Source organism: Vipera ursinii (assembly GCF_947247035.1).
Source record: "Vipera ursinii genome assembly, chromosome: 7".
Classification (NCBI taxonomy): Eukaryota; Metazoa; Chordata; class Lepidosauria; order Squamata; family Viperidae; genus Vipera; species Vipera ursinii.
In genome coordinates this window covers 39,083,484-39,100,080 of record NC_139521.1, presented here as the reverse complement: position 1 = coordinate 39,100,080, position 16,597 = coordinate 39,083,484, and the positions used below count along the sequence as shown (strand labels likewise).

Here is a 16,597-nt window from a genome sequence, read left to right as displayed (position 1 = left end):
GTTTCTAATTAGATCCTGGGTGGAGGAAGAAAAAAAACAAACACAAACCCTTCTGAATCCGATGTCACTTCAGAGCACTTTCCCTTGAATCTAGTCAGTAAAAGGGAGCGGGCGGGGGAGAAAGGGCAGGGCAGCGCGGGAAGGGCGGCAACGGCTCGTCTGCTTGCCGGCAGCACCGCGGGGACTCCGGGAGGGAGCGGCTGCCCGAGTCCCTCCTGGCCAGCGCTGCAGCGGGCATCGAGGGAGAGGGGTGGAGCCGGCCGGATTACACATTAAGGGCTGGCTGGATCCCAGCTCGCCGGGGAGGAAGCGTGGAGTTGGCTTTTCGCCGGCTGCCGCGACCAGGCACCTGGGAACCCCGGCAGCCGGGCCAGGCGAGAGAGATCCAAAGGGCACCCCAGGAGGGGCGGGGAGGGACGGGCGTGGGGCGTGACAGCGAATACGGTGGCGAGGAGGCGCCCCGGCCGCGGAGGTGGCCAAAAACGGGCCTTGCAGCTGCCTCGTGGGACAAAAGCGGGCAGGCGGAGATCATGGAAGGCAGCTGCCACCCCCAGCCGCAGGAAGCGGTGGAAGCGTGGCTGGACGATCACGGAGACTTTACCCGCTCTTACTTTGTTCGAAAAGCCACCAGGTAAGTTCAAGAGCGAAAGACACGCAGCACCTTCTGGGCGGTGCTGGGCGGGAGTTGGGGGAGACGGGGCTGGGAGATGGAGGGGGTGGAGAGCAATTTATTTTCCCTCCCCTTACTTGGAAAAGGAGAAGCAGCAGCAGCAGCGAGGATTTTCCACAAAGCTGAAAGCAGCCAACAAACAGGCGCTCTGTGCCGAGGCTCGGAGTTCCGCGTGCAAATAAGTCCTCGGGGGTTTCCCAGCTTGTAACCCAAGGCTGGCCGCTTGGCAAGCTTTTTTCACTCTGTGCCCAGCTCGGTTTGAGATCTCTGAAAGGCGCATGACCTTTCCCCTTCGGCGCCTGGTTAGGGACTTCGCAGGAGCGTAAGAAAAAAATGCGCAGGCTATACCCACGCACGGAAAACTTAAAAGCTCGGCATTGATGTGTCGACGCTCGAGCAGGCTGAGAGTAACTGGAGCCGTCCTCGTAAAAATCTCCGCAGAACCTGGAAAGCTCCCTTTGCCCAAGTCGAGATTCTGCAGATGTGTTGGACGGCAGCTGGTACCCGAGGCCTGCTGGCTGGGGATAAGAGGGTTGTGCCCGCAGATGCGCTGAAAATCCGACTCCCAAGTCCTCTGTAACTATTTTCTAGATTCGTAAGGCTGAGAACCCGTCCGATTTTTTTAACGTTACAGCCACTCGAGTTTTCGTTTAGCTTCTAAACCAAGAAGAGATTGAAGGCAAATATACAGTATGTGTCCCAGGAATATGATGCGAAATCGAATTTGGGTTGGGCCAGGTTATCTCTGGTCCCGGTGACCGACCCAAATTCGATTTCGCAAGAAGAGATTGTTTCGAACCCCGATTTAATTGGTTGGGTTGTGATTCAATTCACTGTTAGTTGCCACGTACCATAACTTAAAAATCCTATTTTATTTTAGGCTATCCCAGTTTCGTCGAATAGCTAACGCAGGATCATCACGCTTCTATCCTCTTAACGAGTAAATAGCAAGAAAAATAAGAACCAAAAGGAAAGTGGGGGGGGGGAAAGGAGGAGTTAGAGAAAGAAAAACTTTTGTTAGTATAGGAAGATTTCTGCTTCGCCACCGGCTGACTAGCATTTTGCTGGATAGAATAATCGACCTTGAAGGTAACTGTCTTCTCCCTGCAGCAAAGGAGAGCGACTACAGCTTTTCAGTACTGGGGGCGCCGATCTTGCTCAGAAAGAAGGAAAAAGCCCGCCCCGGAGAGCCAACGCATTAAAGCCGCCTAGTCAAGATAGAGCTTCCATGCGCTAAGGCAGTGGACCTGTGAAAGCCAAATGCTGGGACCTTTGCCTTTTCCCCGAAAGCATCACAGTAGGCTGGGGGCGTGGAAGCGGATCCACCTATTTTTGAAGAAGACAGGGCAGCACCGCAACTGCTGATAGCAATAACCGTGAGGATGTTCGTGAAAATTGAGGAGCCGGAGCAATAAGAAAGATGCTGTGGCTAAGAAGCTGCGGTGCGATAGCAGGGCTGGGGGTGAGGAGGGGTGGCGATCTTCACTTCCTTGGCGTACTTTTGGGAGCTCAGCTCCGGTTTGGTTGTGGGGAGGGAAGGGTAGGGTAGGGTGCAGGGGTCGGCAACCTCGGCTCTTTTATGACTCGTGGACTTCAACTCCCAGAATTCCTGAGCCAGCATAGCTGGCTCAGGAATTCTGGGAGTTGAAGTCCACGAGTCATAAAAGAGCCGAGGTTGCCTACCCCTGGTAGGGTGTGAGGGCTTATCCCGAAACAGGCGCTGCCTCCTTCCGCCGCCAGGAGGCAGCGCTGCACCGTAGCGGCTCCAAGTAGGCCAGGGCAAGAAGTTATCAGGCGAGGGTGGGGTTTGGGGGACGGGGAAGAGGGCTCGGGTAGAGTTTCTAGAAACCCAAAGCGGAGATCAAAGGAGCTCGCCTGGATTTCTTGACCTCTAGGTGGACATGCTGCCTTTTGGAGACAAAACGAGGTACTTTCGAGCGGAGGATTTTGCTCGCGCGACTTCCAGCTATTTTATTTTTTTTTAGGAAGGGAGTCGGGTTTCAGTTCCGAGTAGTTTTCGTTAGAAAGAAAGCGGGTCGAGGCGGTGCAAAGAGAGCAACGCTCCTGGGTGGCTTGGCGGGGAGAGGTCAGCGCGGCAAACCAAAATAAAGTCCTCCGGCCGTAGCGAAGCCCGTTTTCTGATCGCCTCCGGACTTGTCTCTGGGCTTCCCCCTCTCTCCAGCGGCTGCCACCATCTGCTCCTGCCCTCTTGGCTTTCCCGACCACTTAATGGAGATGGATGGGCTTTGAATGAGTTGGACGCCAATGTGCCTCTCCATCTGAGATGGTGTGGTAAGACGAGAGGTTCCCATTAATAATTGACTCGCAGGTTGCACGGGTCACTTGCCTTCCCCAAGCCCATCTGCGGCTAACGAAGTCTTTACCCTTTTCCCAATGCTTTGAAAAAGGAAAACAGAATTGAAGCAGATTGTATGCCCTCTTCCCTCTCTTAAGAGGGATATAAAACAAAAACCCAGAATGGAATAAAACCTGTCATAGGTATCACACTTATCCTACAGCACTTTACTTTATGTAGCAACCTGCCCTCTTTTATATAATTTGGCGTTTCTCCCAGCCCAGAGCATTTAAAATGTATTGAAGGGAAATATAACAGATACAGTGGGAGTTACTGTCCCACAGGATTTGGTATTGGGGAGAGGGGTAATTTAACTGAGCAAGAGGAAAAGGATGAAAATACTCGAAACCAGTCTTGCAAAATGCTGGTGTTTTGTGGTAAGAATGTCATATGTATGCTTTTAAAAATACATTAATCAAAACTGAGTAGCAGGCCATCTAAAAATTAATAATTTGTGACAAGCTAGAATGTAGACATGCGTTTCTTTGCCATTGCTGCATGTTCCAGAGCCTTGGTTTCATGCACAATAGTACATATTATAAATTATAACATTTGCAAGTTATAACCACAAACATGAAAAGGGATTTTGTTTGGTTGTGATGTCAGTTAAATATGAAGTGCACCCTATTATAAGTATATATGCTGTCTATACATATCTTTGGATGCCTACAGTGTGGCTATATCCCAAAGAATATTATGTAGTTTATGTGGCAATGGCTATTATTAGTGTATGCATATTAGCTAAGGTAGCAAAGTTTGATTGGTATATTAATTGATGAAATGTCAGCTTATTAATGAGGAATATTTTTAATCACTGAATTTCATGGACACACTTGTCATATTTAATTAGGTTATTACAGCTGTATGGAATGAATATTAAATACTATAGATACCTTTTCTTCTAAAAATAGGCACATTTCACATTTCTTCCAGTATATGCAATAATGGCAATAAGATAATGTAATAAATACATCTAATCTATGGATTGCCTAAAAGATAACTTGAACTGAAAACTGTTTATTATTAGCTGTAATCAGTGCTTTTTTGTAAAAGAAAAAAGGTGAACTCACACATGTCATATAACCCACCTTGCCTACCCTACAAGGTTCCATCCAAAAAAGGTGCCAAAACTCTGTTCTGAGTGTTCTATGACAAAAAAAGCCCTGGCTGTAATTATACCACTTTGGTGTACCTTATACTGTTATACAATAGAATCAAGTGTCAAATTTAGTATTTGTGCTAGTATTTTTTAGCATGTACAAGCAGCAATGTATATATGTCATTCTTTTAAAAATGTATTTATTGGTGACAATCAGAGAAGTTCCATTTATACCAGTTTTGAGAAATTTCAGTGTTTCAAATAAATAATTTCACATATCAGTCATATGCATTTCTCCTTGAATACACATCCTTTAATATTATTTACTGTTGTGTGAAACTGTGTAGATAACAATCTTATGTATGTAATTTTATTTTGTGTCCATACCAATTTCCAGCATAAGAATCTAAAAGCAGTCTGAGCAAATAGATACAGCTATGTATACTTGGAATTAGGTTGATTTCTTTTTAAAGTTAGGATCATAAATATATAATTTTAAGGCCATAAATCATTTTATGTTTTTAAGAAAGATTTCTAATGGGGTGGAGGTTACACAAAACATAATGCCATATATGTGATAGGCCTCAGTTTTTACTCTCCTGACTGTTTGAAACTAGACTGAAACTGTACTTTGTCCATTCAGCAAGGTCTTATTTGTTTGTTTGTAAGAGGAGAGTAAGTTTATTTTTATTTATTTATTTTAATTCCATTTATATCCCGCCCTTCTCCGAAGACTCAGGGCGGCTTACAAGCTTAGCAATAGCCTTCATTCTATATATATGCCTGCTTATTAGGGCTTTCACACACACACCCCAAGCGGCATTATTACAAAGTCAGCTTATTGCCCCCAACAATCTGGGTCCTCATTTTACCTACCTCGGAAGGATGGAAGGCTGAGTCAACCTTGAGCCTGGTGGGATGCGAACCTGCACTAATTGCAGGCAGCTGGTGTTACTTAAGGAGGCATTAGCCCACTGCTCCACCAAGGCTCAAAATTTTAAATCTCATTTTGCAAATGTATACCTGTTGAAACAGGGAAAAATATCATTGATCTGCCTAAGAGTTCAAAGGAATGCTAAATTTCATTATATATCTGAAATAAAAAGAAGAGGGAAAGACTGCAGTTCAGTGCTGATTTATTCTGTTACAGCTTTAAGATTTTGTTTTTGGCTGTTATGATAATCTATATTGTCATACTTAGTTTTCACAAAGCTTAAGTTTTATAAGGGAAAGTTGGGATTGCATTGATATCGGAGTTGTACTAAAGTTCAGATTATATAAATATACTGTACATGGCACTTTTCAGAGGTACACATTCAAAAGAGATTGTGTATGTGCAGTACTGTAAATATAAAAAGACGTGATCAGTTGATTATTAGGATTTAGGCTCTCAAAATAAATTCATGAATAACAATATGCAGCGTTAATGTACTTAAAACCTAGAAGGAATTATGCCCCACTTTTTCAAAAGTATTCAGAATGCTTTGATAAAAGTTTGTATCCTGAGATCTTAAAAGGGAAATATTCCTAAAATACCACTTTTATTTTGAAAACTTTGAAAGAAATAATATCTGATTCAGAATTCAATCTCTTATTAATAAGAAAATGATTAATTCCTTATCTTAGTACTGGAGAATTAAAGATTAAGAACATTTTAGTACTGAAGATGTCAAGTTAGAAACTTTAGTGTTAATGTAATTATGCAACATCCTAATTTTAGCATTTTCCAAACAATATGCTAGTACAATGAGATTTTAAAATACAGCATATGTATACAATAAAGTTCAGAATTCTGAGAGTATCAAGGAGATAACCCTATTTTAAAGGGTTATTTGAAGTTTAAGCCTTTTGTAACTTAAATGTTATAATGTTTCCAAGAGGTGAGTTGCAGGGTGTTAGTATCAGGAGAGAGACACATTTGCAGTATGAAAGATTTGTTTACAAACTATGTGTTGCTTTGTGAAGTTGTATGATGATTAATATACATATACATAATTTTACATTCAGCGGGAATAATCTTCATGGTGGAAGAGAAATTTTCCAGCCAAATGTAGCATCTGTGCAGCTCATCATTCGTGACTACTGTCTAATATGCAAAAGATCTCTATCAATTTTATATGCCTTCCAAATAATAATGTTTGACAATGGTTTCTATGGTCATGCTTTTTTCACACGTGACAAACAGGTGGAAAAATTCCTGCAATTTTGTCTAAGGAATTACTTCTGTTTGGGTATTGTGCATGTTCACTTCTTAGTTTGTTTCTAAAAAAACTGTAAGGTTGAGACTGGTGTTTAAATAAACATGTGAAGTAGATTGGGCTAAAAGTCTGTGACTTGCCCAGGGTACAACCGATAGATATTTGAATCCTATCTTTCCCACCATCTTTTGTATAGGTTTGTCCACAGCAGTTTCTAAATGAAACAAGAGGCTAAAAACTATTGCATAAAAAAGTGACTATTTTTAGTTCAGACTTGCAATAAGATTTGATTTGGCTGTATTCTTCCTTCTTCCGTCCCCAAAGCTCTAATTAATCTGTTTCAAAATCTCTAGCCAGCAAAAAACCCAAATTACAGCAGAATTGCTCCGTAGTATAATAACTGTTCCTCTTCCACTATAAACCTGGATTCGAAATAAATCTATAGGAGGGTATATGTTTATTTTTAAAAAAAAATCATCAGAAGATTTAAAGGTGGATCTAGATTGAGTAACAGCATTTAGGCTAAGAGGGTCTATTGATGATACAAGAGAAGCAAATATGTTCCTGCTAAGAAGTTTCGCAGCAGATTCTTCCTTCTGCTTTGACAGTTGGCCAAATGTTTCATAAGTTCTAATAAGCCACACTGAACTGAATTTTTAATTCCAGGAAAAAAGGTTGGCCTGTGCCTGAAAGCTAGTTTCATAAATGCACATACTTAATGGTTAGCTTGATTCTATTAATGCATATCTCTTGAGATTAGCTCATGCTGGCCTAGATCAATCTTTCCCAACCTTGGAGAGGGGGATCCTGGAAGCCAAATCCTTGTATTCAGCCCATAGGCCATGGATTGTCCACTCCTAATGAACAGTGTTGAAATAAACCAGAGTTAAAATAAGAAAAAAAAATTTTTTCCAGCCTCACAATCCATCATTCCCTCTCAGAATAACTTCTATTTGGTAACTCTTAAGCTTTGTTTTACTTTTCTGATATTTTGAGCATGGGATCCGAAGGCAATAAAAATAGAAGAGTAAATAAATCTGCTTATTTTGTTTGCAGGCTTGACTTCTCTGTTCCTGTGGTTTTACTACGTTTGTCTCAATACTGACAATGAGAACTCCTTAATATTGCTAAACTACTGTTCTTGCCTTCTTCATAATTAGATCTTAAGCCGTATAAGCTAACTTGTTAGGTGGCCAAGAATAACAAGGGCACCTTTTTGGTTCTTACTTTAACAAACATATCATACTGTTTACCTTAACTAAAAATAAAAGCTGGCAAGAAAAAAAATGATAATTTTATACAAAAAGAATTTAGTACTGACTGTAATTTGACTCTGGTTAATGTAATATCCATTGGGGCAACTGTCAATTTTTAATGTCTTAAATTAAATAAAAGCTTCAGTTGCTTCCTTGTTTGAATGTTTTTGTGTATATTGTCAAACACAAATTACAGTGCAATGCGGCTGGTGCCTTTTACCATGTCATGCTTTTGACTTCTTCCTGTTTCATCTGCAGAAGATAGGAAGAAAACAGACACAAAATAATCAAATTCTTTTTTGGTGAAGAGATTATATATTGGGCTTCTTAGCCTGTGATATTGGAATGCTACGTACCGTATTTTCCGGCGTATAAGACGACTTTTTAACCCATGAAAATCTTCTCAAAAGTTGGGGGGTCGTCTTATACACCAGAAAAAAAACAAATCAGTCGAGCGTCCCCGTTCTTGCAAAGCCAGGCCGCCCCGCGCAACCGAGCTATCTCCGGCGCAGCTCCGGGACACGGCTGGGTGGGAGCGTCGGGCGGCACTGCCCGTCAGTTCTTGGCCCGAGGGGAGGGCCTCGTGCCTGCCGGACTCACCTGTCACCAGCACCGCTCTCCTCCCCACGGGGATGCACTTCCGCCGGGCGGTGCTGGCCAAGACGAGCCAGCAGGCAGCCGCCATGAGCGTGGCGCTGAGGGGCAGCGGCAGGACGGCCTGGCCCAGCGCCTGCAGGACGGCCAGCAGCCCCATGCGCAGCAGCAGCCGCCAGCTCAGCAACAGGTCCGAGCGCAGGAGCCGCACCGCCAGGCTGCCCAGGAAAAGCAGCCACACCGAGAGGCTGCACACCCAGTCCAGCTCCATGAGGGGCAGGGCAGGAAGCCGGCCGGGGAGAGGGACCGGGAGCCCGGGCCGAGCGCACCTCGGCCGACAGTGAGAGGGAAGCGGCACGTGAGTTCTAAAAAAGAGGCTGTGGGCGGAGCTGCCCCACCCTGCGCCAAATGGGAGAAGTTCAAGGCCTGGGGGGGGAAGCAGGAGGGGTGCCAGCCGTGGCGGGGTGGCGGCTTCCCTCCGGCGCTGCCTGCCGCCCAGGAAACGCTGCGCCTCGGGGGCCGGCAGAAGCGCGGGAGCAGTGGGAGGGCCAGCGGGGCCAGTCGGGCCTTCACCACCTCTGCGATGGACAGGGAGGGCAGGGCATGTAAGTATTTTCCGGCGTATGAGACAAAAAACCTTGAAAAACTTCTTAAAAGTAGGGGGTCGTCTTATACACTGGGTCATCTTATACGCTGGAAAATACGGTATTTACAAAAATATGTCTGGTTGTAATACCTGTATAGCTAATCCTATGATATGTTATTTTAGTTATTTTATTTTGTTATACTTAACAGGTTAAAATAATTTCAGATTAAATCTCTCCAGGTCTGAGCTGTTGTACATCAGTAAATACCCAGGAATATTGGTTCCAATACTTTCTGTGTAGAAGGCCATGATCCCCTGAAGAAGTTTGTGGATGGTTTGGGAGATTATCTTGGACTTATGGCTAATGCTTAAACAGCAGGTAGAAGCTGTAGCCAGTGATAATCCTTCTTAACCCAAGATGCTGGGGTGTGAGTAACTCATGCTTTGATCACCACTTGGTTGGCTTACTGGAAATTGCTTTATGAAGGGCATCCACCTTTAGCAATGATTTCCAAATTACAGCTGGTCAGTGGTGGGATTCAGCCAGTTTGTAACACTTCGGCAGAACTGGTAGCTAATTTTTTGTTGCCCAGAATGGACTCCCGGAAGTGGCATTCACACAGAGAACTGGTTGTTCACCTATCTGAATCCAACCACTGCAGCTGGTGGGAGCGGAACTCCTGATGGATCAATTCAATCATGGCAGGATTAATTCTCTCATTAAGTCACTGTGCTGTTTATTAACAATTGTTAACAACCTATGAAGACTAAACAAATGAGTACCTGGTAACATCAAGCGCTGCCTTGCCAGAATTGAGTCTGCATCTAGTGAGAAATATGTCAGGAAGGTCCAAGAGTCTCTCTCTGTTACGAAGTGAGCAGGGCACAATTAAAACAATAACTCTTTATCTCCATGTTATGGAATGTAAAGCTCTTTCATTTGTACAAGATTTTTCAAGAGAATTTTATTTCGTTGAACTTTCAATGCTAGGTAAGGTTTACTGGTGACCATCTTAGGAAAATGGACATCATCATTATTATTGTTTTGATCTTTTGATCTTTTTCTGTTGTTGAGTTTATCATTATAATATACTGTAACTTGCTTTCTTCTATAGAGTGGACTATAAACCATGCAAAATAAATAATAAAATAAGAAGATAGCATAAAGTCTGAAGCAGATTTCAAAAACCAGATTTAGTTTAAATTTAAACTAAATTTAAACCAACAGCAAGAGAATGCAGTAAAAGGCCCTTTTAAATCAGAAAGACTAAAAGGACTTTTTAAAAATCTTTATCTGGTAGTGAATTGAGCAATGTGACCATTGCTATCCGGTATGCCAATAGTTCTAAACTTTCAATGTTTTGGTATTGTTGGATTAAGAATAGGGTCCCTGTGTTAAAAGAAACATCCAGTGTTACATTTGCTATGCACTAAGCAGATCTCCCAAAGTTCAGTTAGATTTTGGTGTCCCTTATTACTAATTGTTAATATGTACTGCATAATTATAAATAGCAGTGGGATTCAGCCGGTTCGCACCACTTTGGTAGAACCAGTAGCTAATTTTTTGTTGCCCAGGCCCCGAATGGACTTCCGGAAGTGGCATCCACTGGTTGTTCACATATTTTAATCCCACCACTGATTATAAGCCTTGTTGCCATAAAGCTGGACTGAGCTATCATGAGAAACGAATAGCACACTGGGGGGAAAAAATTATTCCTAGAATCAATTTTTTAAAAAAATAGAGTTAACTAATGACATTTATATAAATGTCAAAACTCTAGGGAGTGGAATATGTCAGCTTTTCCCACTGGAAAACATCTGGTTAAAACTAGAATTCTCCATATTGATATAATGGAGTAAACTCCACTGAACTCGGCAAGATATATTTTGAGTAGGTGTGTATTAGATTTCCTAGTGAAAAGACAGATTTTCTTTATTATTTTGTTTTTGTAAAGTTTGTAATTATGTACAGTATGGGTTATGTTTAAGTCAGACTGATTTTTCTGGCTGTAAATTAACCATAGCTGGATAATACCAAGCAGAGAAAGTTGAAAGTATCAAGTTGATTAATACTTGGCTCAATTTTAAAAATAGTTTGTTATGTAAGGAAAAAACAGGAAAAATCCATATTAATCTAGTTTAGTTTGACCATTACAAATTGGGAAGAGTGTTATGGTCTCTCCAGCCTCACTTGATTTTATTTTCCTAATTTCAGGGAGAATACATATACATATTTATAAACACAATATATTCTTTTTGTTGTAATACGTGAATAGTGTTTTTGGTATCATAATTACTGGCCTATATAGGTTCCTTCCCAAATATTAGAATTCTCTTCTAGCTTTCTCTCTGCATAGTCATACTGTATCAGTTGAGTATCTTCATATTTACAAAAGCAAGGATCATGTTTGGTTATAGCATTTTATATTAGAAAGAGGAAAGCAGAGGATGATTTATTGTCTTATAAGAAGGAAAAAAGCCATCTCTGGTGAGCATCATATTCCTACCAATGTTCATCCCTAAAATTTGGCACAAATGCACTAGAACTCACCTCTAGAAAGCTTGGGCATCAGTACTACTATCTGCCCCTAACAAACCACAATCTTTTAGTTTCCATGGAAGTTTATGTCTAACTATAATCTACAAAGTTGGCAATCATTGCTCTACCATCTGTAAAAAAAATAAAGCTCTGTACAACCAGACCTTGTAACATTACTGAATTCCAAGACTCGTATCTTTGAGAAGAAGCAAATTGAATCCCATAAGAGCAATCAGTTGCACTTTATTCTGAAAATATGACACATTCTGGAAATAGCTTTAGTATGTATGCTTAGCATACATATTACAGCAAAAAGACATACATCTGTATGTAAATTATCATCTTTCCCTTCTGAATTCACACTCAAACCTTCTATCATGCTTTTCCATAGAGCCATCACTAAGGGTTTTTTCCTTGCATTATTCAGTGCTGTGACTCTTCTGAATTTATTCTTATAAAAAGATTTTTTTAGCAAAATGTTGACGTGTGTACAGAAAAACTTGTTCAGCCAAACTTTCTGTCCAGCATAATAATGCCATTTCATGTCTCCTCCTTGTCTTCACTCTTGTCCAAGTGAAATCTAGTTTAGACCTGTGCAAAAGGACAAAGATTCACTTTGACAAAGTGATTCAAGCCATGGTGGTGATCTGATTCACTTTGCCATAGCAAAAAATCTATCATTTCATCTTAACAAATGTGGGTCTTTGCTGGACGAGAAGGCTGTTTTCTGCTTGTCCAGTGCTATCTGAAGTGCTTTCAGATTGGTTTGCTTTGGGATTACACACAGCTTTCCTTGAAGCTGCTTAGCTTGGACATACTTAATTTATGCCAAGGGTTTGAGACTGGGTATTTTCAGTGCAACCCTTTCTGAAAATACTTATGATAGTACTATGGGAAATGGCATCTTTCAGTTTTCTGCTACATCATTTTCCTGAAGAAGGTGTCAAGGTCTTTTCTAGGGAACCAGTAACATGAAAGGACTACAGTAGTGGCTGATTGACTAGGGTAGGTTGGGGAACCCAGAGACATAAAAAGAACTATTCCATGAAACCGACTTTTCTAACCAAACAATCTGCAGAAGATTTATCATGGCCTGGGCTGGACCTGCCTAGCAGAAGTCTAAAGGTACCATGAAGTAGTGAGAAATGAAACAAGATGATCACTCTGCTTCAGAGCTTTGTACTGCCATACTATTTTGTATTCTACGTCACTTCTCAGTCCTAATTTATTTGTGTTGATATTCTTACTAAACAGTAACATTACAGTTTCCTAAGGACAAAAGGACTTATCCTATCTACACTGTTGTTATCTACAATGATTGACAATATTCCCCAAAGAAATATTTCCCTATCCTAAAAAGAGATATCAAGACTAGAATCTGGAGGATTTGGGAATGAAAAGGTATCTAACCAATGAGCCATACAATATATGCATTACTTCATGGGCACTGAAAATACTATATGAGTATAACTAAACTAGGCTCAGTGACTAATTGAAAGAAGTACAAAATACTGAAATCCAGAGCTCTGAAAGTAGAATCTCAATATTTTTCCATGCAACTTGAATAAATAGATGTATGCTAAATAAATAAATATGTAGATAAGTAGAATGTGAATAGTTGACTCTGGCACTACATCCCACTTTTATAATATAATATATTATATTAATGGTTTGATATAGGGTAGAAAGCAGGAGACCATGAGTTGTAGTCACTCCTTAACCATGAAAGCCAGTTGGGTGAACCTGGCCTGATCATTCTGTCTCTCGGCCCAATCCTCCTCACAAGGTTGTTGTTTTGGGGAAAATAGGAGAAAAAAGGAGTGTTGGATATGTTCATTACCTTGAGCTATTTGTAAAAATAATAAGGCCAGGATACAAATAAATAAATAAAATGAAAATAAATAAAAACATTTGGAAGGTTTTGCATGGGGGGGGTAATTAAAGATAGGTCTGCTTTATATGTTGGCTATATTTTATGTCTAAAATCTATTATATTTCTCAATTTATTAGGAATAAGAAGGATGTGTATGTATACATGAGCATTTGAGATTAAATAGAAAAATGTAATCATTCAATTTGATGTAAAACAGCATCCTGTTTATGAACCACAAGTTTCTGAATTGGGTTGATAAATTGGTGCCCTCCAGTTCCTCTGTTAGCTAAAATAATTTTTAAAAATGTAAAATACCTTGAGATTTTAAGTTTTCAGTGGTCATCTACAACATCTCACGGGATGCTAAAATCTTACAATGTTTTGATGACTGTTTTTTTTTTTTACCTAGGCCATCGCAAGATACCGCGGAGGGTTTCAGAGATATTGCTAGCTTAAGTTATACATTCAAGACAGTCTGTGAATTAGTTTTAAATAGAGAACATCCTGAGGAAAAGGATGTGGATGTACAGATGTGCTTCTTTTCTCATAGTATTGACACTACGTCTGCAGCTTGTCTTCTTATTTATTGTCTTCTTCTCTTATGCAGAGAGATGGTCAATGCATGGTTTTCTGAGAGAGTTCATACTATTCCAGTGTGCAAAGAAGGGACCAAGCATCACAGTGAAGCTTGTGCTTGTTCCACCCGGACTGAAAGCACTAATTCCACACCACCGACTCGGAAGATATCTGCTTCTGAATTTGATAGACCTCTTAGGCCCATTGTCATAAAAGATTCCGTTGGAACAGTGAGCTTCTTGTCAGATACTGAAAAGAAGGAACAGATGCCTCTCCAATCTCGGACACTTGGAACCAATACAGGGGATCAATGCTCAAGACTCTTAGAACTGGTGAAGGATATTTCTAGTCACCTGGATGTCACAGCCCTTTGTCATAAAATTTTCTTGCACATCAATGAACTCATAGCTGCCGATCGGTATTCCCTATTTCTGGTCTGTGAAGATAGTTCCAATGAGAAGTTTCTTATCAGCCGACTCTTTGATGTTGCAGAAGGTTCCACCTTAGAAGAAGCTTCAAACAACTGCATCCGTTTGGAATGGAACAAAGGAATTGTAGGCCACGTGGCAGCTTTTGGCCAGCCTTTGAATATCAAGAATGCCTATGAGGTAAATAAAGGATGCTTGTATGGGGTGTATGTTTGTGAACATGTTTATCTAAAGAGGCTGCTTTTTAAATAGATTAGAGCAGGAAAAACACACAACACACGTAAGGAAAGCTATACTGAACTGACCAAAAGCAGCTTAGTTCAGCATCATGTTTTTACAATTGTCAGTGGGAAACAACATATAGAAAAAGGGAACAAAAGCAATCCTTTAGTTGCATGCCCCCAGCAACTGGTAATCCACCAGTAGATTTTCACCAAATCAGAAGTATCCTTCCTTCTGCAATCAACTGAAAGCTTATGTTTCATGCATCTAATACTCCCTTTTATGTTGTGTAAGTTTGTAATAATTTTATGATAGCATTTATTTAAATATTTTTGAAAAGTCTTTATTGCAAATTATTCCTAAAGTGGATTACGAATGTCAGTTGTAACACATATCATTTCTTCTCCAATTTTATTATTTTTTTATTTTTATTACATTTATATCCCGCCCTTCTCCGAAGACTCAGGGCGGCTTACAAGCTTAGCAGTAGCCTTCATTCTATGTATATGCCTGCTTATTAGGGCTTTCATACACCCCCCCAAAGCGGCATTATTACAAAGTCAGCTTATTGCCCCCAACAATCTGGGTCCTCATTTTACCTACCTCGGAAGGATGGAAGGCTGAGTCAACCTTGAGCCTGGTGGGATGCGAACCTGCACTAATTGCAGGCAGCTGGTGTTACTTAAGGAGGCATCAGCCCACTGCTCCACCAAGGCTCTTCAACATCTGCTATCAGCAACCAGCCACTACTGAAGTGATATATAACCTGACCTCATTATTACTACATCAATGTAACAATGGCTGGGTGACACTAGAAGGTGCTATAAATCAAGGTGAAGAAATGATCAAAGACTTAGCCCTCAGGTTTTTAATCTAAAACAAAGGGCAACTAAGGATAATGGATTGAAAAGAAAAAAAAGAAAGGGGAAAATCCCCAAAGCTTAGGCACCACCAATTATTTATATTATTTTTCTTAACATCAAAAGCTCTAAGAATGGCTGTTAACTAGCTAACAATTCAGGAGAATTAAATGCAAATGGCCTCTAAGTAAAACTAATCAAATAACAGTGCTTCTCTTTCTTTTGGTGTATAGCCTGAAGAACATAAGAATAGTATTGGGCAAGTAAATACATTCAAGGAACCACAAGCAGTGGAAGTAGTTCTATTTATTCAAATGTTGTTCCCAGTAGATGATATATCCAAAAGATACAGGAATTAAAACTAATAGGCATTGATAAAGTAATCATCCAATCTCTCAATGGGTGGTTTAACCAATTTGCGTTAATCTTATTTCTTCTGAATTTCCCTACATTTAGTTTCAGTGAGAAATTCCAAGTTCTAACATGGTGTGAGGTGAAGAAAAAACATCTTCTGATCTGCATTTTTCATAACCTTTACTATTGTATTTACCCTATAATGTTTCTGTTGTCCCTTTTAGCTAAGATCCCTATGGATTACATCCAATCATTTTTGCTGCCCTTTCTTATACTTTCCATCTTCCTCAGTCTCCTTCAGTTGTTTGTTGGAACAAAACTCTTGACCTACTTTCTTGATACTACAGATTGTTTTGAATACTTCTGTAATTTATCTCTTCAGTTTTTTTCTAATCCATGCAGCTCCAATTTTCACAACATTTTCTCATTGATAAGTTGTTACAGCTCTCTGGTTATGTTTTTTGTATGTTTTCCAGTTCTATAATAGCCAATTTAAAGACAGTGACCTGAACTGTATTTATTTATAAAACTGTACTTATATATAAACTGTATTTATGTCTGCCTGCCCAACATAATTGTAGTCATCCTGTTATGCATTCTTTCTCTGATACTCCCCAGCACGAACTTAATCTGTTTGGCAGTAGGCATTGTAAGTGAACTGATTTACTAGAGGCCCAAATCTCTTTCCTTAACCCCTGTAAACATAAATTCATCCTAGCCCTGTTTATACTGAGCAAAACTTATCTCACATGCTTTGTGCTGGCCCTTCTTCTTATAATGATCTCACAGAATAGCACATCGCTAAATCTTAGCCATTTTAGTTAAATACTATGTCCATTTGGAAGTAATGGGTCTCTGGCATAGCAAGAAGTACAAACTTGAATTTAAATTCTTCTACTCAAGATGTTCTATTCCTTCTCTGCATGGTTTCTAATTCATACTAGGCCTTACAGTAAAAAGTATTGGGAGACATACAATATATAGAT

At 40.4% G+C, this 16,597-nt stretch overlaps 1 protein-coding gene across 3 annotated transcripts in view; it reads left to right on the top strand.

Annotated features, from left to right (window-relative positions):
• The first annotated feature begins 325 nt into the window (after positions 1–325).
• The window catches only part of PDE5A (phosphodiesterase 5A), an 83,157-nt gene continuing 66,885 nt past the window's right edge, over positions 326–16,597 (top strand). For 2 of the 3 annotated variants that reach the window (XM_083367006.1, XM_083367004.1), the window contains exons 1-2: positions 326–631; positions 13,779–14,355. In XM_083367006.1, the coding sequence (XP_083223132.1) occupies positions 531–631; positions 13,779–14,355 (678 nt within the window). In that variant the 5' untranslated portion in view covers positions 326–530. Of the gene's footprint in view, positions 632–2,495; positions 2,598–13,778; positions 14,356–16,597 lie in introns of those variants that run through there. The other variant, XM_083367005.1, reaches the window with a different exon arrangement.